This window comes from Eucyclogobius newberryi, unplaced genomic scaffold, assembly GCF_026437365.1.
Source record: "Eucyclogobius newberryi isolate DKJ021-1_F unplaced genomic scaffold, fEucNew1.0.hap1 SCAF_21, whole genome shotgun sequence".
Lineage (NCBI taxonomy): Eukaryota > Metazoa > Chordata > Actinopteri > Gobiiformes > Gobiidae > Eucyclogobius > Eucyclogobius newberryi.
The window spans coordinates 16,146,816-16,172,355 of NW_027315846.1; the positions used below are offsets into that span (position 1 = coordinate 16,146,816).

At 40.7% G+C, this 25,540-nt stretch overlaps 2 protein-coding genes across 3 annotated transcripts in view; both read left to right on the top strand.

Moving 5' to 3' along the window:
- c9orf72 (C9orf72-SMCR8 complex subunit) overlaps nucleotides 1-384 on the top strand; it is a 9,683-nt gene extending 9,299 nt beyond the window's left edge. For both annotated transcript variants that reach the window (XM_072457564.1, XM_072457565.1), the window contains exon 10: nucleotides 1-384. This exon is cut by the window's left edge and continues 473 nt beyond it. The gene's annotated coding sequence lies outside the window, so the exon portion shown is untranslated.
- Nucleotides 385-1,092: 708 nt separating this feature from the next.
- Nucleotides 1,093-25,540, top strand: part of kiaa1109 (KIAA1109 ortholog) — a 47,326-nt gene continuing 22,878 nt past the window's right edge. Inside the window, exons 1-51 of the mRNA XM_072457556.1 lie at nucleotides 1,093-1,223; nucleotides 4,730-4,841; nucleotides 4,926-5,042; nucleotides 5,619-5,697; nucleotides 5,777-5,841; nucleotides 5,960-6,125; nucleotides 6,434-6,515; nucleotides 6,617-6,810; nucleotides 7,286-7,365; nucleotides 7,645-7,795; nucleotides 8,467-8,623; nucleotides 8,899-8,977; nucleotides 9,423-9,514; nucleotides 9,583-9,700; nucleotides 9,784-9,939; nucleotides 10,109-10,206; nucleotides 10,300-10,484; nucleotides 11,568-11,674; nucleotides 11,757-11,971; nucleotides 12,072-12,290; nucleotides 12,441-12,578; nucleotides 12,952-13,128; nucleotides 13,219-13,347; nucleotides 13,731-13,850; nucleotides 13,944-14,275; nucleotides 14,500-14,747; nucleotides 14,829-15,069; nucleotides 15,170-15,652; nucleotides 16,949-17,222; nucleotides 17,322-17,459; nucleotides 17,563-17,633; nucleotides 17,726-17,899; nucleotides 18,006-18,126; nucleotides 18,347-18,496; nucleotides 18,705-18,832; nucleotides 18,932-19,134; nucleotides 19,216-19,413; nucleotides 19,491-19,702; nucleotides 19,783-19,934; nucleotides 20,010-20,160; nucleotides 20,232-20,384; nucleotides 20,624-20,864; nucleotides 21,044-21,192; nucleotides 21,508-21,739; nucleotides 21,854-22,015; nucleotides 22,536-22,720; nucleotides 22,786-22,961; nucleotides 23,044-23,614; nucleotides 23,913-24,111; nucleotides 24,190-24,447; nucleotides 24,535-24,628. Of these exons, the coding sequence (XP_072313657.1) occupies nucleotides 4,754-4,841; nucleotides 4,926-5,042; nucleotides 5,619-5,697; nucleotides 5,777-5,841; nucleotides 5,960-6,125; nucleotides 6,434-6,515; nucleotides 6,617-6,810; nucleotides 7,286-7,365; nucleotides 7,645-7,795; nucleotides 8,467-8,623; nucleotides 8,899-8,977; nucleotides 9,423-9,514; nucleotides 9,583-9,700; nucleotides 9,784-9,939; nucleotides 10,109-10,206; nucleotides 10,300-10,484; nucleotides 11,568-11,674; nucleotides 11,757-11,971; nucleotides 12,072-12,290; nucleotides 12,441-12,578; nucleotides 12,952-13,128; nucleotides 13,219-13,347; nucleotides 13,731-13,850; nucleotides 13,944-14,275; nucleotides 14,500-14,747; nucleotides 14,829-15,069; nucleotides 15,170-15,652; nucleotides 16,949-17,222; nucleotides 17,322-17,459; nucleotides 17,563-17,633; nucleotides 17,726-17,899; nucleotides 18,006-18,126; nucleotides 18,347-18,496; nucleotides 18,705-18,832; nucleotides 18,932-19,134; nucleotides 19,216-19,413; nucleotides 19,491-19,702; nucleotides 19,783-19,934; nucleotides 20,010-20,160; nucleotides 20,232-20,384; nucleotides 20,624-20,864; nucleotides 21,044-21,192; nucleotides 21,508-21,739; nucleotides 21,854-22,015; nucleotides 22,536-22,720; nucleotides 22,786-22,961; nucleotides 23,044-23,614; nucleotides 23,913-24,111; nucleotides 24,190-24,447; nucleotides 24,535-24,628 (8,708 nt within the window). The 5' untranslated portion in view covers nucleotides 1,093-1,223; nucleotides 4,730-4,753. The remainder of the gene's footprint in view (nucleotides 1,224-4,729; nucleotides 4,842-4,925; nucleotides 5,043-5,618; nucleotides 5,698-5,776; nucleotides 5,842-5,959; nucleotides 6,126-6,433; nucleotides 6,516-6,616; nucleotides 6,811-7,285; nucleotides 7,366-7,644; nucleotides 7,796-8,466; nucleotides 8,624-8,898; nucleotides 8,978-9,422; nucleotides 9,515-9,582; nucleotides 9,701-9,783; nucleotides 9,940-10,108; nucleotides 10,207-10,299; nucleotides 10,485-11,567; nucleotides 11,675-11,756; nucleotides 11,972-12,071; nucleotides 12,291-12,440; nucleotides 12,579-12,951; nucleotides 13,129-13,218; nucleotides 13,348-13,730; nucleotides 13,851-13,943; nucleotides 14,276-14,499; nucleotides 14,748-14,828; nucleotides 15,070-15,169; nucleotides 15,653-16,948; nucleotides 17,223-17,321; nucleotides 17,460-17,562; nucleotides 17,634-17,725; nucleotides 17,900-18,005; nucleotides 18,127-18,346; nucleotides 18,497-18,704; nucleotides 18,833-18,931; nucleotides 19,135-19,215; nucleotides 19,414-19,490; nucleotides 19,703-19,782; nucleotides 19,935-20,009; nucleotides 20,161-20,231; nucleotides 20,385-20,623; nucleotides 20,865-21,043; nucleotides 21,193-21,507; nucleotides 21,740-21,853; nucleotides 22,016-22,535; nucleotides 22,721-22,785; nucleotides 22,962-23,043; nucleotides 23,615-23,912; nucleotides 24,112-24,189; nucleotides 24,448-24,534; nucleotides 24,629-25,540) is intronic.

The following is a 25,540-nucleotide window of genomic DNA, read 5'->3' on the forward strand; positions in this document are numbered from 1 at the left end:
TTATTTTATGTTTTAGCTGCCTTTATAACACAAACATTTAATCTGGCCTTAAAATCATGCTAAGTAGTTTGAAAGAGTTTCATAACTACGATAGCCCTCATTGAATAAGGTCTGTAGCTGACAGTGATTGTCATCATTGTGTTTGCCCAGCTGTGTGAAATTGATTTGCTCTTATTCTGGCGCTTCCTCAAAGCGACAGCCCAGCTATTTGCAGTTCGGATTAACCGGCTACACGGCAAACATTCTATTGCGTTTTATGACCAGCATGTACACTTGTGATGGAAATATTGATTATGAAGAATGGAAATGCTGTTGACATTGCATTGTGTCCAAATCAATTTTCACTATCTTCAAAATAAAATGTTTTGTTTGTTTTTGTCCTCATGTGGACACTTTTTTTTTTTATTTACCAGGTTGGTTTTGTACCTTTTGATGTTTAACATTTTATGCTGAAAGAATGTTTTTAATTTGACTGAAATTATGAATAAAGAATGTAGAGCACTTCTGCATTCACCATAAAATAGGCAACGGGGTAAAGTTTGTGCAAATTACCTTTCCATAAATGTTGGTTTCGTCTGTATTAATATCCAGGCAGCAAACTACTTTGATCTATTCTGTAACAGAAATCTGCCTGGGGCCAATTGCTTCAAGCAAGAATGAGCTGTAATTGAGTGTTCTTCAAATGCGTTTGAACAGATACCTTTTTAAAACAATATTGATTGCCATTTTTATTGCTGTAGCACTGAAACGTGTACTGTTGGGTGATAAATAGCAGATTAAAAGACAAATATTAATAGGCTATATTAAAATAACATTAGACAAACGGTATGTTTGTGTGCCACTTATAATAAATGATAATATAATAGATCCATGCTTATAACTCAATATCCTCCCTATATGCATAACACATTTGTAAGGTAAGGGGTGTAATGACACTACTACGAAAACATTAACAGCGATTGGTCGAGAGCCGTGTCAGTCATTTAACCATCGGTTTTCGTTCACGCCTTTTACGTTGATTGGCCAGTTTCTAGGATAGAATGTTTCCTATTGGTTCATTTTGTGGCCCTTCGCATCGCAGCCGGAAGAGATGTCAGTTGGCCTTCTTCCAGGTAAATATTGAACAGAGGATGCTAGCAACTCCAATGTCTCATATGACAAAAGGACTACTCCTGCGAAATCGGAGGAAAGATGAAACCACATGCCGTGCCGAAAAGCATAAGGTAATTTACAGTATTTGCCGCTAGTGTCTACGGAATTGGATAAAAGAGAAGTTACAGGGTGCGGCCTGCTGCTGTCATTAGCTCGCTAGCTCTCTCTGCTAACAGTATGATATTTAGCGCTTACCTTAATACTACCTTAACCTTAAACTACTGCACTACATACGCTATAACGTCACATACGGAGTAGCCGTGGCGTGTTTAGGATAAGCCCGCTGTTAACTTTATATAACAGCAAGTAGCATATGATCTTGTTACTTTTAAACAACATTATCGTGGATTAATAGTGGGAATATTTTTAACACTAGGGATTAGCTGAAAGTATACCAATTTGATCTGATTCTGTGGTGACACGCTCTCTTTATTTATTTATCTTTTAATTATAGGTGAATGATGATGTCGGGTTTATCGTAAATACATTGCTATTGTGGGTTTATAGCTATACGTCGATGCATAAAACACCACACAGCACCACTGCCCAGTGTACCTGGGAACCAGCATGCCAAAACACTCAAATTGAGTCATTAAGAGTGTGTAATATTGGTTGAAATGTTTTACGGCTGCTCTTCTTTTTTATGATTTGCTTTAACTTCATGGTAGTGTTTTTACTCCTGTACGAATGAGGAATTACAGGGATTTTGTTATCAAGCAATTTTCCCTTTTTAATATTTAATATTAGAACTATTAGGTCAAGAATATGTTTATTATTATTATTATTATTATTATAGAAACACCTTTCTTGGTCCGTTTTACGTGTTGCACTTCTTGTTTGATTTTCATCACTCAAGGTACATTTTTATAGATATTTTCCATGTGATTCCTGCTATTATTTTGGTATTCCTTGATCTTGTAGTTTTTTATGGGATTTCTCGACAAATTAGCATTTTTTTCTTTCTTTTAGAGTCGTGGAATCGTAGTTGTAGTTCTAGGTTGATCTAGCTGGACTACTTTGTAGTTCTAAAACTACATTTTTAATTACTAGAACTGCAAAGTAGTCATTCTGAAAAAACTACAAAAATGACAAACACCAAAAAAACCTATAAAACCAACCAAAAAACAAAATGAATTACTTTTTTTAGTCATGCAATGATCATGGCACATGGAACTACCGATACTCAAACTACAAAGTACAGTAGTTACAATTACTAGAACTAATCATTGTAACTAGCGTACGCAGTGCTTTCATCATTCATTGATCTCGTATTAATATTGGTTTGTCGTTCTTGTAGTTTTTTCAGATTGTTAAAAGATTCCTTATTCTTATTCTTCTTCTTTTTGTGTTTTATGGCAGTTGGTATCCAAGTGTTACATTACCACCACCGACTACATCAGACTACTGAAGACTACTTCAGACTTTATTCTTCTTCTGTTGTTGTTGTAGTTGTTGTTGTAGTTTCTTCTTCTTCTTTTTCTTTGGGGTTCCACGGCGGCCACCATCCCTTCTTCTTCTTCTTCTTCTTCTTTGGTGTTTTATGGCGGTTGGTATCCAAGTGTTAGATTACCGCCCCCTACTTCTTCTTCTTCTTTGGTGTTTTATGGTAGTTGGCACCCATGTGTTACATTACCGCCACCCACTATAGTTACACAACTTCAACTTCAAACCTTATTCTTCATCTGTAGCTGCTGTTGTTGTAGTAGCCTTCCTCTTCTTCTTCTTCTTCTTTGGGGTTCCACGGCATCCAAGTGCCCCGCCAACGTCACCCACTGAAGCCGCGCCCCCGGAGTCTCCCCCGTCATTGCCGCCGCCCCCCATGTCAGATCGTAGTGTAACACAACCTAACTCTATAATCTTCTTCTTCTTTGGTGGTTTATAGCAGTTGGTATACAAGTGTTACTTGTATAGAGTTTGTCAGAGTTTTTGTTTCACTGTTCAAAACCCATAGGATCAAAGCGGAAAGGAATTGAATGCATGTGACGATATAAAGCATATGATGCTTCTTCTTCTTCTGTGTTTATTGACATTTGGTTTCCAGGTGTTACATTACCTATTGTACCTACACCTACTGTCATGGCTTCTTGCCATTTCACATCTTCTAGTTGGATTTTCTTGTTGACTTTCCTTGTGGCAACAGTGACAACAGTCAACGAGTTTCTGCCTTTAGGCTATAGGTAGAGAATTTGCTTTTCAACATAAACGGAGAATGAATGAATCACACTTTACTGGAAATTTTCTTTACTAAATTAATCGAGCAACCCTAAATTTAAAGTAATCGATTAATCTACCAATTATTTTCTTTGATTAATCGATTTCTTTGTACATTCTTTAAACAATTTAAAAGCATATTCAATATTTTTTTAATGAACTTTATAGTTCATAGTAATAAACCAATAACAAATAAGGAGTTTCCACTTAAAATAATACATTATATTATTAATTTCACATAAGTATGTCCCCAAAAAAGCAATATTTCACTCCACCAGTCTATAAAGAATATATATAAATGACTAATCAACTCGTCACCAGACTGTTTGTATGAAGTTATAGTAGCTATGAAATCATTTGTGTTTCACATAACATAAAATAAGAAACTTGTTTGTAAAACTTAATGTTGAGTGAGGTCAGTGATCCCTGTTTTGAGCTGTAACTCTGTCTTCTTCGTGGACTTTCTGTTTCATAATTGCAGTCCACCGTGTTGTATGGATGTATTGGCTGTTTGAAAGCACAACAGAGGACAGTGTGCTGGATTTTAAACTCACGATTGTGACTGGGAAACATAGTTTTGTTGTGTGAAAGAGCACAGAGGACTGTGAGTATGAAACACAGAGACAGGGCGAAGACGAGGTGGCTAAAGTGGCACACAGACCAAATGCTGCAAAATAACTGCAGTTATGGCTAAAATCACTGTGCTTTCACTCAACTAAACTCTGCTTTACAGTCACACTTCACTTGTGAGTTTAAGTCATATTTGTGAATTTAAGTCATACTTGTGAGTTTAAATCACACCGCTCTCTCCTCTGTTGCGCTTTAGTTGCTGCAGGTCCGAGCGGAACAAGCTCCCTATGAAACAAAAGTAAATTCAACATTTTAATTAAACTAATCATCGAGGCAACAAAATAATAATCCCAAGCTTTTGTAACCAAATAACTCAATTTACTCTATTAATTGTTGCAACCCCAATGACATTGCATCACTATTGAAAGGCCCTAATTATTTTCCAATTAAAGTAGTTATCAATAGTTATGAATGTAACCAAGGACCAGAAGTTGAAAGAAATCGGCTCACAACAACACATACTTAGCTCACGTTTGCATGCTGTAAATACTTCCACACGCTCACATTTTTTCTGTCTTAATCTTGCAGCATAATAGGATTTCAGTTTCTGTTTCTCCATTTGTATGTAAACATGTGACTTGAAGGTGTGGGTGGACAGCAACTGTTCTTGCTGCAGCTACTGTATTATTTAACCCTCTTGTAGTACATTTTCACATCAATCTATTCACACATACATAGTGTAATTTTGGTTTGTATAACTGACTTTTACTGTATTTATTAAATTGATCATTTTCAGATGTTACACTGAAAGTCCATAGCCATGGATGGGAACAACACATTTCCCAGCTTATTGGATTTGGATAACTTTCTTACAAAACACAATTCTAACTTCATCTGGCTCCTCGTGGGTAAGTTCCCAAAAGCTTCGGTTCAGCATGATAAATTGTCTTGTAAATGTCAGTATTTTGACACAGTCTTGTCTTGATTTTCAGCTACTATTCTATCCTGTGGATGGATTATTTATTTAACTTATTACAACTCCCGCAACATTGGCCTCATCCTCACCCTGATCATCAACAGACTCTACAAAGATGGCTACATTCATATTGGTATGAACTGAGAGCTTTTTTACACAGCACTAACAAGTCATTTACATCATAGAGTCTAAAAAGCAATATTATTGCATATTTTGTCAATTTGCAAGCATTTTTGCGATGAAAAGTGGTGTGCTTGTATTTGAAATACACTGCTGTGAAACTGGAGACCTTGATCTACTGGCCTTTAACAGAAAGGAAGTGTCAGAGTAATGGCTCCGGCAACATTAAAGTTTAAAATGTTTGACCGAGGTATAGTTGACACTACAAAGTGAGCAGTGACCTGAGCACGATCTTATTTATTTTTAAACTTGCTGAATTAACTTTTTATGGTATAGTACAGTATTATTCAAAGACATAACTTATTATTAAAAACCTCTGCATGTTATTTATTTCAACGTTGAAATAAATAAAGTTAAAGGGAAAAAAATGGTTGTCGGGGAAAAGGATTCAGAAGTATTATGCCTAGACTAGAAAAAAAAAACTTTCAAAAATGTGTAAGAACACTAAATGGCTGCATCATTAATAGTTTGGTGTTTTAACTGAAAATCATTGAATTAATTTTCACATTTTCTCAAATATACTCGCCAGGCTCCTTCTCGTTCTCCGTGCTGTCAGGGAAAGTCATGTTCAGAGACGTCTACTTCATCAACCCGGATATGTCAATCAGGTACTACATTTGAACCGGCTCCAATGAATTCCTAATTACATTTTCAGAACGTTTTGAATCAGCCATTTCTGTTTCATAGGATACAAGATGGCCTCCTTATATTCCGATGGTGGAAAATGTACAACCCAAAACAGAAACAACATGGTAAGTAATTATTATTAGCTTGTCTTTAAAAAAAAAAAGTGAAGTGAGTTCTGACTTCTTCTAGATGTTATTTTGAACTATTTGTCATGTTTCTTATACATATGTTTCTTGTTTCCAGATCCCAAAGCAGAAACCAGGCTCTATGTGACAGTGAATGGCTTTGAATTTCACGTCTACAATCGGACTGACCTCTATGCAAAACTGCAGAAGACATTTGGCCTGGAACCTACGCTTATTCCACCCAAAAAAGATGAAGACCAGGAACAGGAAGAGACCTTGGAAAGGTACGATTCTGGTTAGCATTTCATGGCAGGTACTTTGAGAGAAATATTCAAAAATGCTAGAAATGCATTTAGTATGTTTGATACATTTTCCTCAGCAAGACCCCTGTTAGTAGTATTGAAATGATATAGAATCTTTTTAAAATGTAGAGAGAGATACAGTTTAGTTGAGAAATGTGTTCTCTAATACCTAATAGCTAATACGTTGGTTATTGGATGTAAATTGTATTGTAATGTACCTTGTAAGTAAATCGTTGCTGATCTGTTCTGTAAACGTGTATATTGCCTTTTACATTATTGTTTATTCACAGCGTTAACATCAAAGCAGAGACCCCAGACCCGTCGTCATCTTGGCGTTCCCTCATCCCTGTCATCAAAGTCAACATCAGCACTGTAAGGCCAAAGTCACACCACCAAATTCTCAACTACTGTTTTATAGAAATGATTCAAGTCAAGTTAAAAAATAAACATCCTTTTGTTTTATTTTGTATTAGGGACATTTGGCGTTTGGAAATCACCACCTCCCCCAGACACTGTGTGTATATTTTGAAGATGCCTTTTTGACCTACGCCACCAAGCCTCCATCCAGCCACCTCGACCAGTTCATGCACATTGTCAAAGGCTCACTGGAAAATGTCCGGGTCATGTTGGTTCCTAGTCCGCGCTATCTGGGCCTGCAGAATGATGAGTAAGGCAAACCTGTTTTTTTATTTGTATTGTTGTAGTCCACGATTGCTCATAAACCATTTAGTTCATATATGTTCAACTATGGGTGCATGGTGGCAAAGGCGGTTAGCGCTCTTGCCTCCCAAGAAGGAGATCATGGGTTCGATTCCCGGACCAGACCAACATCACATGAACTCTCTGGGTGGAGTTTGCATGTCCTCCCCGTGTTACCATGGGTTCTCTCCGGGTTCTCCGGCTTCTGTCCAAAGACATGCATGTGTTAGGTAAAAATTGGTAACTCTAAATTGGCCTTAGTGAATGAATGTGAGATGTTGGCCCTGTGACAAGTTGGCCATTGTCCAGGGTGTACCCCGCCTAAGGCCTGAAGTCACTGGGCTCCAGTCACCCGCGACCCCGAAAGGGAACAAGTGGTAGAAAATGGATGGATGGATGGATGTATGTTCAACTATCATTTTTGTTTTGTTTGTTCTCATCAGACCCCCAAGACTGATGGGTGAAGGTTTTGTGGTCTTGCAATCTAATGACGTTGACATCTATTATTACCAAGATGAACCAGGTGCAACATACACACTTCTTTCTCTGCTTATGCTGCTTTTATTGTATAAGATAAGATAAGATAAGATATTCCTTTCTTGTCCCACATGGGGAAATTTTCCTGCCTGCAGGTAGATACAGAGGTAGATACAGAAGAAAAGAACAGATCACTTATAGGAAGTTTGAAAAACACTTTCAGTAGAAGATCTCCTATAAACAAAAACTCCCATAGACAAAACTCCCATAGTATATAAGCTATTGTATAAAATGTGTGTACTGATTGCGTGTGCGCGTGGTTCAGGCCTGGTCCCAGTGGAGCAGGAGAGTGAGGAGGAGGTAGAGACGTGCAGTGAGGACAACAAACTCCAGGACCTGCCCCCTTGCTGGGGTCTTGACATCGTGTGTGGTAAAGGCACGGATTTTAACTACGGCCCGTGGGCGGATCGCCAGAGGTGAGTGAGAAGCTAGCAGCAATACTTAAATTTGAAAGTCAATGCTAATTAAAGATAACTCTCACGCATATATATATATATATATATATATATATATATATATATATATTTTTTTTTTATATATATATATTTTTTATATATATATATATATATTTTTTTTTTATATATATATATTTTTTATATATATATATATATATTTTTTATATATATATATATATATATATATAATATATATATATATATATATATATATATATATATAATATATATATATATATATATATATATATATATATATATATATATATATATATATATATATATATATATATATATATATATAAAAAATATATATATATATAATATATATATATATATATATATAATATATATATATATATATATATATATATATATATATATATATTTTTTTTATATATATATATTTTTTATATATATATATATATTTTTTATATATATATATATATATATATATATATATATATATATATATATATATATATATATATATATATATATATATATATATATATATATATATATATATATATATATATATATATATATATATATATATATATATATATTTTTTTTTTTTATATATATATATAAAAAAATTTCAGTGTATAAAGAAATGTGTTCTATTTCAGGGACTGTCTGTGGAAGTTTTTCCTGCCTGCTGACTTTCAGGCCATGCTTGTGACAGAGGTGCCTCAGCCTGGGGAACCTCGGCAGATCCAGGCCTTTGAGCTTCGCATGAACATCATTGCTGACGCCACCATTGATCTGCTCTTTACCAAAAACAGGGTGAATATCTCTCCATCTCTGCTTTACTCTGTGACAGCTCCTTTGATCTATCTTCTCCTCTGCTTCCTTTGTCTTTATGCCTCACCGCATTTTTGACACTGACATAAGTATATTTTTTTCCCTCAACAGCTGAGAAAGCTGATTTGAATGTTAAGAAACATACTGTATGACATTCTAAACTATGTGTAAATCTGTTTCCCCCTCTGTTTAGGTGGTCCGTAATATGCAGTTTATATTGTTTTGGGCCCATATTAAGACTGTTTTGTCATTTGTAGGAAACCAATGCCATTCACGTGAACGTGGGAGCAGGCTCTTACCTGGAGGTCAATATACCTATGACTGTAGGCAAGACCGGTAAGTCAAGTTTCGGACAGTTTGCCAGAATTTCTGTGAGGCTGATCGATAGTTCTCCATCAAATCAAATTTATTTACACCATGTACTCCCTGAACTCCTCTGAGCCCCGGGTTTTTGCCTCTACCACAGCGCAAGCTGCAGTGCGCTTATCCTGCCGATATTTGTACTTAACAAAAAAACATACCAGTAATTGTGCAATGTTGAGTTGTATTTTGCAGGAAGAAAAATTTAACGAGTGAATGTAATTTAAACTGATGGAATGGACATCACGTCTTGTACCCATTTATTCATTGATACATAAGTACATAATTGATTGCATAATTTTACATTTGAATGGGTTCCTTTAGTAAATGTTTTTGTCCATTAAGATTTTCTGTATATTTTCTCTTTTTTCTTTTATTGAGCACACTAAACAATACAAATGTGTCTGTTTTTTCCCCCCAGGTTACTCTCCCACCATCAAAGGCCAGTTGCTTCATGTGGATGCCACCAGCAGCATGCAGTACAGGACTCTCCTTGAGGCTGAGATGCTCGCTGTAAGTCATTTGCGTCGCGGTGTCACGCAACAGAAACTAGATACATTATAATGGTCTGCTCTCTTTAGTTCCATGTGATCGCCAGCTATCCTCGTGTTTGGAACATGCCTCAGACGTGGCAATGTGAGATTGAGGTTTACAAAGCCACATACCACTTCATTTATGCTCAGAAAAACTTCTTCACTGGTATTGATTCCATAACACAAAATGTGTACATATTATAATGATAATGTTAATTTCTAAAACACATTTGTTATGTTTGTTTTCAGACCTAATTAAGGACTGGGCCAGTGACAGTGCACCTGATATCTATTCCTTTGTCCCATATTCTTGGACATTTAAAATTCTGTTTCACCAATTCGAGATGCTCTGGGCTGCAAATCAGCACAACTGGATTGATTGTTCAACCAAACAGCAAGAGAATGGTAAGACAACTGTATGAATATCAATATTTTTTTGTAATATTAAAGCATTGTTGATTCATACATATAATTATATAAGAATCTTGCACACAAAACAGAATTTTGTACTTGATTATATGAACTTAATATATTGTTGTATAGAAGTTTATATGTTGTGTTCTATTTTCCACAGTGTATCTAGCTGCGTGTGGAGAAACGCTCATTATTGATTTCACTTTGCCCTTCAATGAATTTGTTCCCACAACTTGCAATACTCGCTTCAGTTTGAAGGTTAGTCGTAGCAAGTTAATGGCTTTCTATGTGATTGACACACAGATGAGCATACATGTTCATCTAACTACTCTGTGTGATTTTGCTTCTCAGGCGGAGGATACAGACATGCGCCTTAATCTGCCAGAGTGTCACCCAAGTCGCTGTTCCTTCCTCACCTTGGCCAAAGATTACCAGAATGTGAAGCTGCCTTCAGACATGTTTGCGACGGGGGACAACCACGGGCCACCTCCTCCCAAACCCAGCAAGCCCCGCTGGAGGAACATCACCCACACTGAGTGAGTGCAGCATTTATCTCCATATAAAAACACATTCAGTTCACTGCTTGTGCTTGTGGGCCAAAACTGTGTCTGATAAAAAATATCAGGATTGATGACTCATGATTGTAAGATTGCTGACAGGAGGGCAAAAGAATGCTGGATTACCAGAATAAGTGTATAAAGAAGTGCAACATAGGTCAAATCAGGACTATAAGTCTTTTGGCTTCATGAAGTTGCGGGACTGACACGATTTACAACTGTAACTACTATCCTGGATGACCGCCAGTGACCAGGTGGCATTCAGCGCTTAAAGCAACGCCTCTGGTGGTCAGACAGGGATGAAATAGAACTAATCGTTATTCAAACTTGGTTTAAGATGATTTATTTAAAGAAAACAATTTGTGCTTTTGTCTGCCATATTGTTCTATTCTAATACAATTTCTTTTCATTTTTGCCAAAATGGCTATGCAAAGTTGCCAAATCCTATGTATGTCACAGTTTTAAGAAAATAAAGTTGCTGAAGAAAGCAAGAAAAGAGCAATGGTCGTGTATCGGCGGGGAATCTCGGTGAAACGGGAACTGACAGGGCAATATTCATGAATCCCTCTAAATACGACTTTGACTGGTTTAATGGGAAAGGAAAACGAAAACGAAATTTTTGTATAATATGGTTTAAAGCTTGCATAAAAGGTCTCCTTTTCTGTATTTATTTCAGTTTGAATTTCAGTGTTGCAGAATGTTACCATACTCAAAAGAGATGTTTGAAAGCCAGAGTTGATGTGACAGCAGATATGAAGTTTGTACACACTGTATATGGCATCTCCACATCAACTTAATATATTATGAATAGCTCTGTGCTGTGACATGTACACAACTTATGTTGGCTAGAAGAGTCCTCATACCCCTGGGAGGTTACGCTCAAATTCTGTCTGGGCTAGTGCACACTGGCACCGCGGTGAAATCAGGCGCAACCCATTTGCAGTCTTTTATCTCCACTCAATGTCCTTGTATTGAATGGTCCATAAAGCATATGATGAAGTGGAAAATTCACTTAAAACCTCAGCAGACGGCCCCCTCACTGAACTGTTTTTCTCCTTACAGAGCTGGCTGGGTGGACTGTTGGAGTGTACCCAACTTCTTACTCATCATTGACTATACCTGGCACCCTATTTATCCCCAGAAGGCAGATGAACAACTCAAACAATCATGTAAGGTCCTATGCAACAGTATTCATACTGTTTGTGTTAGTGTAATCCTAGAAAACAGTTTCATATATTTCATTTGTTACAGTTTCTGAGATGGAAGAGTCCATGCTGTCAGCACTGCGACCCCCAGAGCACTCGTCTGGACCCCACACTTCTGCTACTGCCTCAAACGTCTACAGCCGCATGCCCACCGACCCCTCTGAGCTGCCCCCTGACAGGCTGCATGTGGAAATGGAAATATCTCCCGACTCTCAAATTATTCTCTATGGCCCACTGCTCCGATCACTGCTCGCCATTAAAGTACAGTCATTTTATTAGCTAATATCACTTTAGTAACATCCAGACCAGTGATTATTTAGTTTACTTCTAACGTCCACCCACACGCCTACTGTTTTCACAGGAGAACTATTTTGGAGAGGATGACATGTACACAGACTTTGAGGAGGCAGTTACCAGCCCTGTGTTGTCCACGGCAACCTCCTCAGGCATGGGCTGGTCCCCTCTGGGAATGGAGGACAATGAGCACAAAGACACTGCTGACCTCCACCCTCTGGATTTGCGGCCCTGGGACATCACAGTCCTCATTAACCTCTACAAAGTGCACGGTCGACTGCCAATAGTAAGACTGACGAACCAAGAGAGAAAAGGCATTTGATAAAAAATTGTAGTTGAAGAACTTCTGTACTATTTTTTTGGATAATTCATATTTTTTTAACATCACCTAATTGAAATTACATTGTTCAAAGTCACATTGCCTTCCTCTTTTCAGCATTGCAGTAGTGAGGGCCCAGAAGGTCCTTCTGGCTTCTTGGAACGGCTTTGTTTTGAGATGAAGAAGGGTTATAAAGAGACCCTGCTACAGTTGATTCTGTCTCCCATGCACATCTTTGTCAGTGACAACTACCAGGTATCAAGCACTATTTATTCAGTATTTTATTTTAACAGCAAAGACCAACAAAATCCCACTTACATATATACTTTTTTACCGTTGGTAATGCCTTATAACAGGCCACTATAATTCAGTTGATGAAAAATACTAATAGTGCAGTTATTCCAAAGCCAGTTGTCATTATTGCAGTATGTAGCACATGTTTAACCAGACAGAATTTCTGCACTTGAGCTCATATCTTTGTAACTCTAGTGCTAAGTAATGTCCCTAGAAAGCTTATTTTTGTTTGTCCAGAGTTACGTTCATTATTACAAATGTATTGTGATGATTGCACATCATTCTTTTAATGTGCACAACTCTTTTACAAAGTGTTTTTTAATTGTATCCGCAGAGGCCCACAGCAGATGGAGTGCTGAGAGACGGGCACCTGAGTCTGTCGGGGATGCAGATGCGGGCCCATGCCATGTTTTCTGCTCAGAACCTTCCTTTGGGCAGTGACACATTGGAGTACGCCTGGCTTATTGACATGCAAACGGGAGGCCTTACGGGCAGGATCACTGTTCCACAGGTTTATGTTGCTTCAAACACTTTTAACGAGGCCCAGATTCTTTTGTTAATATATCAAACATTCTAATTTGCTTAATTATGTTGTCACTAGCTGGCCAGTATGGTAGAATGGGGCGAAACCTTCATTTTCCATGTGATGTCTCGAGAGTTCCAACTCGAGCAACCCAAGCCCACTGTCATCTGTCAACATGGAGTCGACCGACGCACCTGTGATGCTAAGGTACAAACAAAGTACAATATCGCCATTATTAGGAGCTCAATTTAAGTTTTTGCAGTCATTATGTCTGCTACTGCTAATATGAGAAAGGTTTTAGATGTGAAGTTTGCTGTGTGTTTGAACCCTGGTTTAGAAATGGCTCATTATAGCCAAAGGCACTTTCACTTGGCTCAGTGTTGGTCCAGCTGCAGATAATGAATGAAGACCAATGTAGACTCTAATGATCTGTGTTATGTTCAGATGCAACATGATTTCTTTCCATCTCTTTACTTTTGTCTCATGAATACTGATTTATTTCAATTTCTAAACAAATGTAATTCAGTTTCTGTCTGCATGTGACTCTTTAAGTCCATACATGTGAATTATGTCACACTTGTGTTGTTAAGCTGACCTGCATGCCTGGTCACTGCCGCACATCAGAGGAGCTCAAGTACACTATGACCCGACTTGCAATGGATGGAATTGACCTCTTCATTGTTGAACATGGATGCGCTGTCAACATCAAGGTAGAGAACAATAATACAATAGGGATTTTTACCTGCTTATGAAGCTGACCTTTTCAAAATGATATACTCCAATGTATTTATTTGTTTGTATAGACTGGCATTGTCAGAGTGGCAAATTGCAACCTGCATAACCAGGCAGTCGGAGAGGGCATCAGTGCGGTGGTGCAGGACGTTAATATCCGGCAGTACATTGAGCAGCAGCAGTACTGTGAAGCCTCCAGACTGCAGCCTGCCGGTCAGAGCCAAGGTCCTGGGCAGCCACCAGGTCTGGGTCAGCCCCCTCTGTTGCGACGCTCCGTTTGGCTAGAGGCGGGTTCAGTCAACCTAAACCTCATTACAGCAGACATTGCCCTGGCCGCTGACCACCCAGCCAAATGTGAAGTCCAGAGGCACTTTTTGGAACTACACGATTCTCAAACCAAAAGGTGGACATACACACTGCCATCAGTTATCTGTGTCTCAGTGCACTTGTCACATGAATGCATGTGAGACTACAATGTCTCCATTAAACCGCTTCAGGCCTGTGTACAGAGGCATGCTGACAAGCCTGCTTAACTGCCTGACTTGTGCAGTATGACACGGCATTGCTTCTCATCTCCAATTAACTGCTAGGGTGTATTCATTCTTCTGTTGTTTTTTTCCTTTTCAGGCTCTGGTTTCTGTGGCCAGAAGATGCTAGTGTTCGTAACAAACGTGGCAAAAATCGTTGTGGTTGTCTTGGAGGCTGCCGGTTCTTTGGAGGAACCAACATGGGTCTGGACTTTTTCAAGCTCGAGGAGCTCACTCCTTCGTCCTCCTCTGCATTTTCCTCCTGTACTGAGGCCGACATGATGTATGGACAGTCCTTGCTGCAACCTGCTGAGTGGATCGTTACCAAGGAAACACCCAAAATGGATGGTATACATTTTTCTGTATTTTGCAGTTTTTTGGTTTTCTTGTTAGTTTAATAATACAGACCTAATATCCTTTGTTCCATAGGGAGGGTTGTAGGACTGAAGACTGAGACACACTCTCCTTGCATTCCACCTGAGGTGCCGGAGAGAAGGTGTCAGCAACACTTGAACCTGCAAGTGCCTCAGCGCTCCCACAGTTCTGCCTCCTCCTCAGAAGAGAACAGCTCCTCTAGTGCTGCACTGCCCCTTTTGGCTGGAGAAAGAGACACCCCTTCCCCCAGCATAGAGGAACGCATGTTTACCATCAATGGCAAAAGCCCTGCTGAGTGAGTACTACAATTTAAAATTTTATTTTGCAAAATATATTGATATTATTTAGCAATATACATTAAAAGAACAGTTTTATTATTGATTTGATCTGTGCAGGACACTTGGAGAGGTACCAGAGGTTTCACCGGTGTCTCCCAGTAATTCCCAGGACCGCTCCTCTGTGCGCTCTCCTCTGTGTTCCCCTCTCAAGAGGCAGTCGTCGGTGCACTCAGGTTGCCTGGGCAGCACAAAGAGCCTCTCTGCTGCTGTCTTCACAGACAAACCTCCTGTGGTTCTTACTGGAGGTGTCCAGTTCAACAGTGAAGTGTCCCGCAGTGATGAGAATGTTCTTGATTCGCCTCGTCAGCGGAGGAGTTATGGCTCCTTTCCCTTCACACCATCCGCCGACTCAAACACCTTTCACCAGTATCGTTCTGCAGACTCTAGCATGTCTGTGGCAGACAGTGAAGCCTACTTCTCAGCTGCAGAAGACTTTGAACCAATTAGCAGCGCAGATGAGGGTCCAGGTACTTACCCCGGACGCAAGAAGAAGAGAAGGCAGCCTCAGCCGCCACCGCCATACCACATGGACAGCTACAGGTCAGCAAAGTCTTAAATAAGAACTCTGGAAATGTATCAGTGTGAATTGTGTGTATCTTTACATTTATTGATTTCTGCATGTTGCCAATATAATGATAACTATATATATATATATATATATATATATATATATATATATATATATATATATATATATATATATATATATATATATATATATATATATATATATATATATATATATATATATATATATATATATATATATATATATATATATATATATATATATATATATATATATATATATATATATATATATATATAATCTCTTGCTGTTGCAGATGCCCTTAAAATGGCAATTATCCACACCCTATTTAAGATGGCTTCTCCTAAATAATTAGTTGCAATAGGTGATCTCACCATGTATTCAAATATATTAAAACGATCACAAAATACATAAATTGAAGCATAAAGTATACACCAGAGCCGAGACTGGCGTGCCCAAAGCTAATGTGGTTCAACTTCTTACAAATCTCTAACTCATGTTTTCATAAATGCAACAGTAGTTAAATACCATTATGAACCACTTGAAGGTCATTGGTAAGGTATTGTAAAGGTAAATGTATATGGTGTCTGGTGTGAAAGACAAGGGTATGGAAAAGTCATGAAAAACCTCAAGTTAAAATCTGTACGAACCCTGTACTCTGCATCACCAGTGAGCACAATCATTGTATTTTAAAGATTGCTTTATACCAACTTGAGTAACAAACATGCTAGATTTCACTTCCGACAGCTGCTCTATGGGGGTTGTATTCTGAAAAGTCTTCATAAAACAAAACAGAATCTATGAGGAGAAGTGGAACGGTGTGATGATTTCATAGAATACATTTTGCAATTCATTGTTGCAAACCATCTTGGCAGTAAGCCAGACACGTTGAGGCTTTCATTTATTAGATTGATTCAATCATGGAGGCTGGCTATGATGTAAATGGCTTGTACCGAATGAGATGTTTGATCCATGAGATGGCACTTGCTGGTGTGTTGCGCAAATTGGATTTTGGTCTTGCCCTGTAACTACCTTGTCATTTTTCTATTACTTTAAATGTTGTTATTGATCTTACCATATTTTATGATTGATATGGCCTTCATATGAATGGGAATGATATTCTCAGGCTCACGTAGAGTTTAATTTAATTTTAAACTATTGCAAAGCTAAAACAAAACGACAGCAGTCAATTTTAACTCTGTCATTTGCCTTATTACACTCTTTAATAAATAGCTACAACTAGTGAGGATGGTGATTGGACTGTATTTTTTTTTCCTTTCCTGCAGTCGAACCTCCATATACCACAGTGTTGAGGGGCCACTCACCTATGTTCTCAATGGGGAGCTGATCACTGAGCCACGCCCACTGCCCTTACCCCCAACGCTGCCTCCACTGCCGCCTCATCCCCTCCCCAGCCACATGTCCCAGGCTTCTTTCGTCTCCGCTCTGGCCATGGAGGAGGAGAGCTCTGTGGAGGCTGAGAAGACCGCTGAACCTGGCCCCGTCACTCGCCAACCCCATGTTATGGCGTGCTACCAAAGCTACCTCGCCCAGTACCAGGTAGAACTCAGTCTGCCACTCAAGAAGAAGCACACTCGGCCCAACAGCATGGCTACGTCTTTTACTGTATTTAATCTGTGCTTTTGTTTGTTTGTGTAGGTGTGTAATTGGTCTGTTAAGCAGCCAACAAACAAGAGAACATCCAAATCTTCACTCCATCGTCCCTTAGACCTGGATACACCCACTAGTGAAGAAAGTTCTGGATCTTTTGACCAGCTCTCTGTTCCTTGTTTTAAGGTATAGTCTACTGTACATATTGATTAATGTGTGTTATATATTTGAACATGTGTTGTCTGAAGGAAGTGCCTTGTGAGTTGTAAAGTATTTTGAATTATTTCAGGTCATTAAGCAGGGTCTGTCTGCCAGCTCACTGCTGGACAGAGGGTTTCAACAGATAGGAGAAAACAACAGGTATTGAATCAATCAGTTTGTCTGTCTGTTAGCATCAGCAATGTTTGTTTGATTTGTTGTGTGTAACTAATACTTTAAATATCCTTTTGCAGTACACCATATACTCCTCTTGATAAGCGCGCCATGGAGAACACCGATGAGGACACAGTGACTGAGGACTGGACTCTGGAGCAGCCTCTGGCCCAAACCAGGACCACTGCCATTGTGGAGGTGAAAGGAGCCATCAATGTGGTGCTCACCCCTCTTGTGGCAGAGTGTCTGGACAGGTAGCAGACATTTTATATTCTCAAGTTAATTATAAACTGTACACCAACATTTCCTATCATCACATCCATCCATTTTCAGATAACAATATTGAGTATTGTGTTTCAGGTACATTGAGGCCATGGCTCATTTTGCCAGTGTACGACACCCTGCAGCGATTCTGGACGACCTCCATGGCAAAGTTTTAAATGAAGCCTATCAGATCAGCAAGTCCACTGTCACGGAGTCTGTAAGTACACTTAAGTCCAAACTCATACTTTTATAAATGTTTATTGTAACTCTTATCTTAAACAGACAAACTATTAAACCTAGTTTGCACCAAGTTACAATCGTATCATACTCAAACATACAATTATCTCTTACACATTGAATCAAACATCCCATATAAAGTAGAATAGGTTAGAATGAGCCTTGTGCCTCATTTTTGTCCAATCTGTATCACCTCCCAGAGCCAAACGGGAAAGCAGGAGCATAAGCTGTCCAAGGGCGAGGCCGTGAACCCTGGCTCCCAGAGCGTTCCCCAAGGCCAGACGGACCTGTCAGTCAAACCAGATAATGTGAAAATCAAGGGCCTCCAGGCCAACGTCTCCATCCCCAAGGTATGACCTCTGACCCAGACTAATGAAAGGCTTTGAAAGTTCCGTAAAATGCGATCTGAACAAGAATGCTCCAAGTGAAATAATCCTGTTGCTTTAGTTTAAATCTCTTTGCCTGTGCACATTCTTGCGTCAAGTTAATAAGAATGAATTTTATTAATTTGTATTGAATTATGGATTTGTCTTAAACAAGCACTTATCCTCTGTCTAGGTAAACCTTTGCCTTCTGCAAGCGTCTGTAGAAGAAGGGTCTCCATCCTGTTCCAGTAAAAGTGTCACAAATGTGTCACTTGTGGCTCTGTGTTTTGATCGTATCGCCACCCAGTTCAGAATGAACAGGTATATATTTTGGTCACTTAGATAATACATGTTTTAGTAAGTACATAGTTCTTGATTTCTAACAAAGTAGTACATGTCACAAAAATGCTTTGATTTCAGAGGGATTGTGGAAGAGACCCCAAACACAACAGAGCATGGTCGACCCTCAGTCATGCTAGAGAAGTACGCCTCAGCCACCAAAATGCAGCCACAGTCTTCTGGTTCGTTGCGATCAAATGCAGGAATTGAGAAAGGCAAAGAGATCGCTGCTCGACTCAACATCCACCGCATTCACAGTCAGCTCCGAGGCCTCGACTCGACAGGTCAGGGTGAACTCTTTCTCTTTCACTGAGGCCCCATCTGAAAACTTATTTTACGGTTATTTTTGTTTTTTTCTCCGATAGATATTGGCACCTGTGCCATTACAGCAATTCCTTTTGAGAAATCCAAAGTGCTCTTTGGCCTGGAGGAAATGGAGGAATTTTCAGTGGTGGATGAGACTGATGCTCAAGGCACTGTTGACCTGGGTCGCTCCATGTCTTCACTGGAGAAATGGGGTTGGATCATGTTTGAATGTGGCATTGAGAATCTTACAGTGAAAGGTAAAACATCACTCTTTTTTTACCTGCAGACCTTGATTTGGAATTGTATGGATGGAAACTATTGTTTTTTTTTTCAGGTGGTCGACAATCGGGTGCTGTCCTTTACAATGCATTTGGTGTGATGGGCCGCACAGACACAGGAGGAAAAACAGGAACGTCAAAGTGTAATGGATCCACAGGTTCACAGACGGGCAGCGGTTACAGCACAGATGTTTCAGATGACAACCTGCCACACGACCCACTCAGCCCACCCACTGATGCCAACGAACACTCCGACTCAGACGACCAGGTGAGAAACCGTAATAACAAAAAAAGAAGGAAAAAACTGTCACTTTATTTTAACCCGTTTTACCGTTTTGTGCTTTATAGGATGAAGGTGTTGAATCAGACGACCTCAAGAAAGACCTACCACACATGCCCCCGCCTCCTGACTCCAGCAGCATGAAACTGACCATCCGAGAAATCTGGTTTAGCTTTGCAGCTCCAACAAATGTGCGGTCCCCTTCACAAGCTATTTCAAGGTACAGATCATCATAACACAGCCTTGCATAAGTGTTGTACATGTCTTTCTAATTTGTTTGTGTGCTTCATTACAGGCAGCTCAATCTACTTAGCACAGCCACACCTGCCATTGGTGCCTGGTTGGTTCCTATTGACCAGCTCAAGTCCTCTCTACGTAAACTGGACATGGAAGGCACGCTACGAGTCTGTGCGGTCATGGGCTGCATAATGACGGAAGCTTTAGAGGTTAGAAGATTCACTACTAGTTTCTGTGTTTATTTTTTGTTATAACCCATTCGTAATATTGATGCCAACAGAAAAAGAGTATTCACATTCCAATCCGGAGCAAATACAACAGAGTTACGAAGAGAGCTCGCTATCTGCACGAGAATCCCTCCTGTATGTTGTGCAACATACTGCATCGCTATCTTCAACAAGCTGACTATTCCATCATTGAGGAGGCTACCATGGTAAGTGCAAAATTATTTATATGTTATTGGTTGGTGACAAAGTGGGTGGCGCAGCGGTTAGCATGTTCTCCCCGTGTGTGCGTAGCTTTCCTCTTGGTGCTCTGGTTTCCCTTACCACTAAAAACATGTACAATAGGCTCCTCCGCTCTGGGACCAGGACTCCCCTGAAAAAAAACATTACTACCTACCTCTGACTCTCGACTTCATTATATATTGATTATATTTCTCTTTTATTTCAGAATGATGGTGTTCCAGCACTAGTAACTCTAAAGAAAGGTCTTGTGGCTTTGGCAAGGCAATGGATGAAATTTATTGTGGTAACTCAGGGTTTCAAAGCCATTGGTCTGATGAGGCCTAACCAGCTCGCTAAGCCAAAAGAACCTCCGCCGACCCTGGTCGAAACAGTCATGGGTCTGGACAATGGCGCTGCCCTGCAGAGTGACACCAGCGCTGATGGAGCAGAGTTTGAGTTTGATGCAGGTGGGAGCATAGAGCTTTCTAAGTGCAGAAACAACATTTTCTCTGCCAATCTTCTAACCTTTTTTTGCCTGTGTTAACACAGAAATAAAAGACGATTTTTATTTGTTAGCAGCTAATTTATCGAGGAAAGAAAGTTTTAGCATTCTTGTCAGAGTTTGATTCAGTTTTCTTTTGTGAAGCCACAGTGAGTGAACACACCATGTTGCTGGATGGATTGTGCAGTCGCCCGCCGCCTAAGGAAGCAAACACGGGTCCTGTCAGCGGAGTGGAAATCATGAGGAAGCTCTCCAAGTCCCACGCTCACAACGACTCCGGTCTCAGAATAAAGGTATACAGATTTTAGTGTTTAGTGTAGTCAATGCCTTAGATATAGTTAAGAGATATGTTTTGTTTTGTTTGTGAAGTCAGTACACATACCTGCCAGTCAGCTCCAGGGTAGCTGTGGCTGTAGTTGCAGTTTACCTGGTGTGGAGAATGAATGAATGAATAAGCGATGATATAGCAATATAAAGTAAGAAGTTATAATGTGTGATTAATTATTGTAGTAACCGAGGACACAGAGCTGAGTGGCCATACTTAAGTTGTTTTAAGTTTGTCATGCATACAAGTTGCTCACACAAGTCTGGTCTTTTTTCATACTTAGGGCTCACACCCGTACCAGTCGCTAAGTTACACCAGCGGTGACACAGCAGCAGATTCTCCGGCCCATGTGAGTCGAGGGGTCTTACCAGCCAAGGACAGCCCCAGGAAAGAGAGTCTCCTGAGTAATCTGACGGGCAGTTTTCGAAGCCTTCACAACTTATTGGAGGGCACGCCGCAAAGGAATGAACCAACTACTGCAGCGGCTGTCAAGATCGGCTCCCTCACTCGCACAGGTATTCTCATAGCAAAGAGCCCATAGCATTAAGCATTTAAACCCATTTCAATAGATGCATTTGCTCAGGTAGAGTTTCAAACAGTTTTTTATGTAATATTTTGTTCTATTTCAGGGAACAGCCACGGGACAGACATGTTGACAGAACATCCTCTGCTGTCGGCGCCCTCCTCTGTAAGTTTTTATAACTGGATGTCCAACGCAGTGGCCGGTAGGACTGGAGGTGTCACTCAGGACTCGCTACCCACTCGCTCCCAACACAACAGTTTACAAACAGGTCAGGAATCATGCCATTTTCTTTTCTTTTTAACCTGTTATTTTACTGAATGTTAATACAATTTACTTCCAAATGGTGTTCTACAAGACTCTCCGGAATATCTATCCCTGGATAGCTATTGTGAACAACTATCACCAGTTAACAGCCCAGAAGGAGGTCAGGGATTGTTGTGTTGTGCTGGTGAAGTGATCTGGAAGTTCAGCTGTTTGTCTCCCATAGTAGAGTAGCTACACCGTTAATCCATCTAGAAATATCTTGTGTAAAAATAAATGTGTTTTTTCAAAGTAGAATATAGTTAACTGTTGTCCTGTGTTAGTGATTATAAGAAAAATCACAAAATATTGAATGGTATAACTTAATTTCTTCACAATGTGTAATTTGTCTGCAGTAATTTGCTCTATTACAATCAACATCATTAAAAAGCAAACTTGTTTTTTATACTGTGCAAGTACATTACAACAGAGTTAAGTTTATTACTTTCCAGATTATTATTTATCTAACAAATGTCATTGACTTTTAGGTGGGACCTGTAATCTACCCACCATTCCCTCAGCGTCAGATTTCAACACAGTTTTGTCCAGTGACCAGAACACTTTGGACGGCACACAGTCACAGCATTCCCAGCACAGCACAAGCCAAGAGGACATAGAGGACATCGAGGAGGGAAACCTTTGTCCAGCAGCTGTACAACTGGCTGATGCCCAGGTACATCTCGAAAAGTCAAACTAAATTGAATTATGTTCAAACTAATATATTTGTTTTTTTCTTAGGTTGTTTTCAAACCCTTGCTAAACTACACAGGCATACAAGCCCAGGATGCCACTCCTTTGAGTTATAAAATGTATTTTGGAGAGCACCTATCTTTTTCTGGAAACCTGGAATGTCTCAGAGCAGATATTGTTGATTCAGACACGTCTAAAGAGCGCAAGAGCAAAAGATCCAGAAGGTAGAAAAAACATTCTTAATTTGATTTATTTTCTGTTTTCTTCATGATCATTAAGCATCTTATCTTATCTTCCATTCTAAAGACAAGGCATGGTGAACCTCCCTCCACTGGAGTTCAAACCTGCTCTTTTGATTGAGACGTTTAGCCTGAATGCAGTCGTGATGGAGAAGTCCACAAGCTCTGCCCAGGGTTCTAATGCCGCTCCTCTATCCTTCCACGACCTGAACCGACGTCACTACAACACCTTCCACTGTGACTTCACCACCGCCTGCCAGGCCATCAGCCAGAGAGTAGACATGGCTCTGGTGCGCCTCATCCACCAGTTCAGCACCATGATTGACGACATCAAAGCCACGCAGACTGATATAAAGCTGAGTCGGTACACCGCAGGCTCAGCATCTCCAACACCCACCTTCAAGGCGCGCCCCTACCGCCACTTTAGGTCATCCGAGTTCAGCCGCAGCTCGAGGGGCAGTGTCAACGGAGGTGGCCGAAGCGCCACACAAACGTTAAAGAAAAGAGGAGCAGCAGGAGGAGCGGGCATGGGCGGAGGCTTACCCCCAAATGGACCTCCGTCAGGAATGGACACGCTTGGCAGAAGAGAACCAAGAGGTCGTACTTCTCTGGGACGATCAGAGAGACGCACTTCTAAGGTAAACTACATTTCTACTCGACATAGCTCTGAAGATTATAAAAAGTGCAGCCTGTTTCTGAGTCTGAATAATATTAATAAAAAGAAATCATGTCATTTTCTAATATTTGATTCAATCTCAAATGTTTCTCTAAAATCTGAAGCTCCCATCTTACTGAGTTAGCTGAAGTGTTGCTACCAGTAGGTGGTGCCAGCAGATTACAAGAGTTACAGTAAATGGTGGACATTTCTCTTGATAATGTTTTAGCAATAAATGTAGTAAGCATATAAAAAATCTCATTCCTGTCTTATGATTACAGGTGTCTCGAAAGGGTTCTCGTGACGTGGCGGACCACATGGCGATCCAGATGGATGACTCTGACTCCATCACGGTGTCGGAGCAGAGTGAGCCATCAGCAGAATGTTGGCAGAACATGTACAAGCTGTTAAACTTCTATTCTCTCATCTCTGATCCAACTGGCATCTTGGAGAAAAACTCTCCGGATAACTGCCTTACAGGTTTGACATGGCACTAGTAGATTATCATCCCCTTTTGTTTTAGGGAAAGATAATGACACTGTTAATGTATTTTTATAGAAAATGGCCACAGACCTTCAGAGTCGTTCTGTAAAGTGATATTCGAGAATGAGCAGGAGGAGCCCACCACGCCTAACAAACCATCAGGAGGTAGAAGGAGGAGTCTGGTGAGCTCAGAGCCACATCACGTCACCCTCATTGTGTTCGGGATAGGCGTGGTTAACAGGACCCACCTGGAGGCTGATATAGGAGGACTGACCATGGAGGCGGAGCTGAAGAAGATCCATGGAAGTTTTACGCTGAAGGAAAAGATGAAAGGTAGGTGGAAGCAGTGATACGTTCTATACATGAACAAAACAATGGTTCTGTGCTGTAAATGTGTGATGAGAAATGTCTTTGTTCTAGATATCTTGCACCAGAAGATGACGGAGACCTGTGCATCAGCTCACATAGGAGGAGTTAACATAGTTCTCTTGGAGGGAATTACACCAGATATTCAGTATGTAGAATCTATAATTAAAACAATGAGCCGACACCTTAACGTGGTGGAGGGGTTTGAGTGCCCGAATGATCCCGGGAGCTATGTTGTCGGGGGCTTCATGCCCCTGGTAGGGTCTCCCAAGGCAAACAGGTCCTAGGTGACGGGTCAGACAAAGATCGGTTCAGAAGCCCCCTATGATGACAACACGAACAAGGCAGTTTACGTCGCCCGGATCGGCGTCACCGGGGCCCCATCCTGGAGCCAGGCCTGGGATGGGTGCTCCATGGCGAGCGCCTGGTGGCCGGGTCTTACCCCACGGGGCCCGGCCGGGCACAGCCCGAAGGAGCGACGTGGGGCTGCCCTCCCGTGGGCCCACCACCCGCAGGAGGATCCATAGGGGGCCGGTGCAGAGAGATCTGGGCGGCAGTCGACGGCAGGGGCCTCTGCGACCAGATCTCCAGACGCAGAGACTAACTCTGGGGACATGGAATGTCACCTCGCTGGGGGGGAAAGAGCCTGAGCTTGTGCGGGAGGTTGAGCGATACCGACTAGATATAGTCGGCCTCACCTCCACGCACAGTTTGGGCTCTGGAACCCATCTCCTCGAGAGGGGCTGGACGCTCCACTTCTCTGGTGTTGCCCGCGGGGAGAGGCGGCGGGCTGGTGTGGGCTTGCTTATAGCCCCTCAGCTCAGCCGCCACGTGTTGGAGTTTACCCCGGTGAACGAGAGGGTCGCGTCCCTCCGCCTTCGGGTGGGGGACAGGTCTCTCACTGTTGTGGCGGCCTACGGGCCGAACAGCAGTGCAGAGTACCCGGCCTTCTTGGAGTCCTTGGGAGGGGTACTGGACAGTGCACCGACCGGGGACTCCGTTGTTCTACTGGGGGACTTCAACGCCCACGTGGGCAATGACAGTGACACCTGGAGAGGGG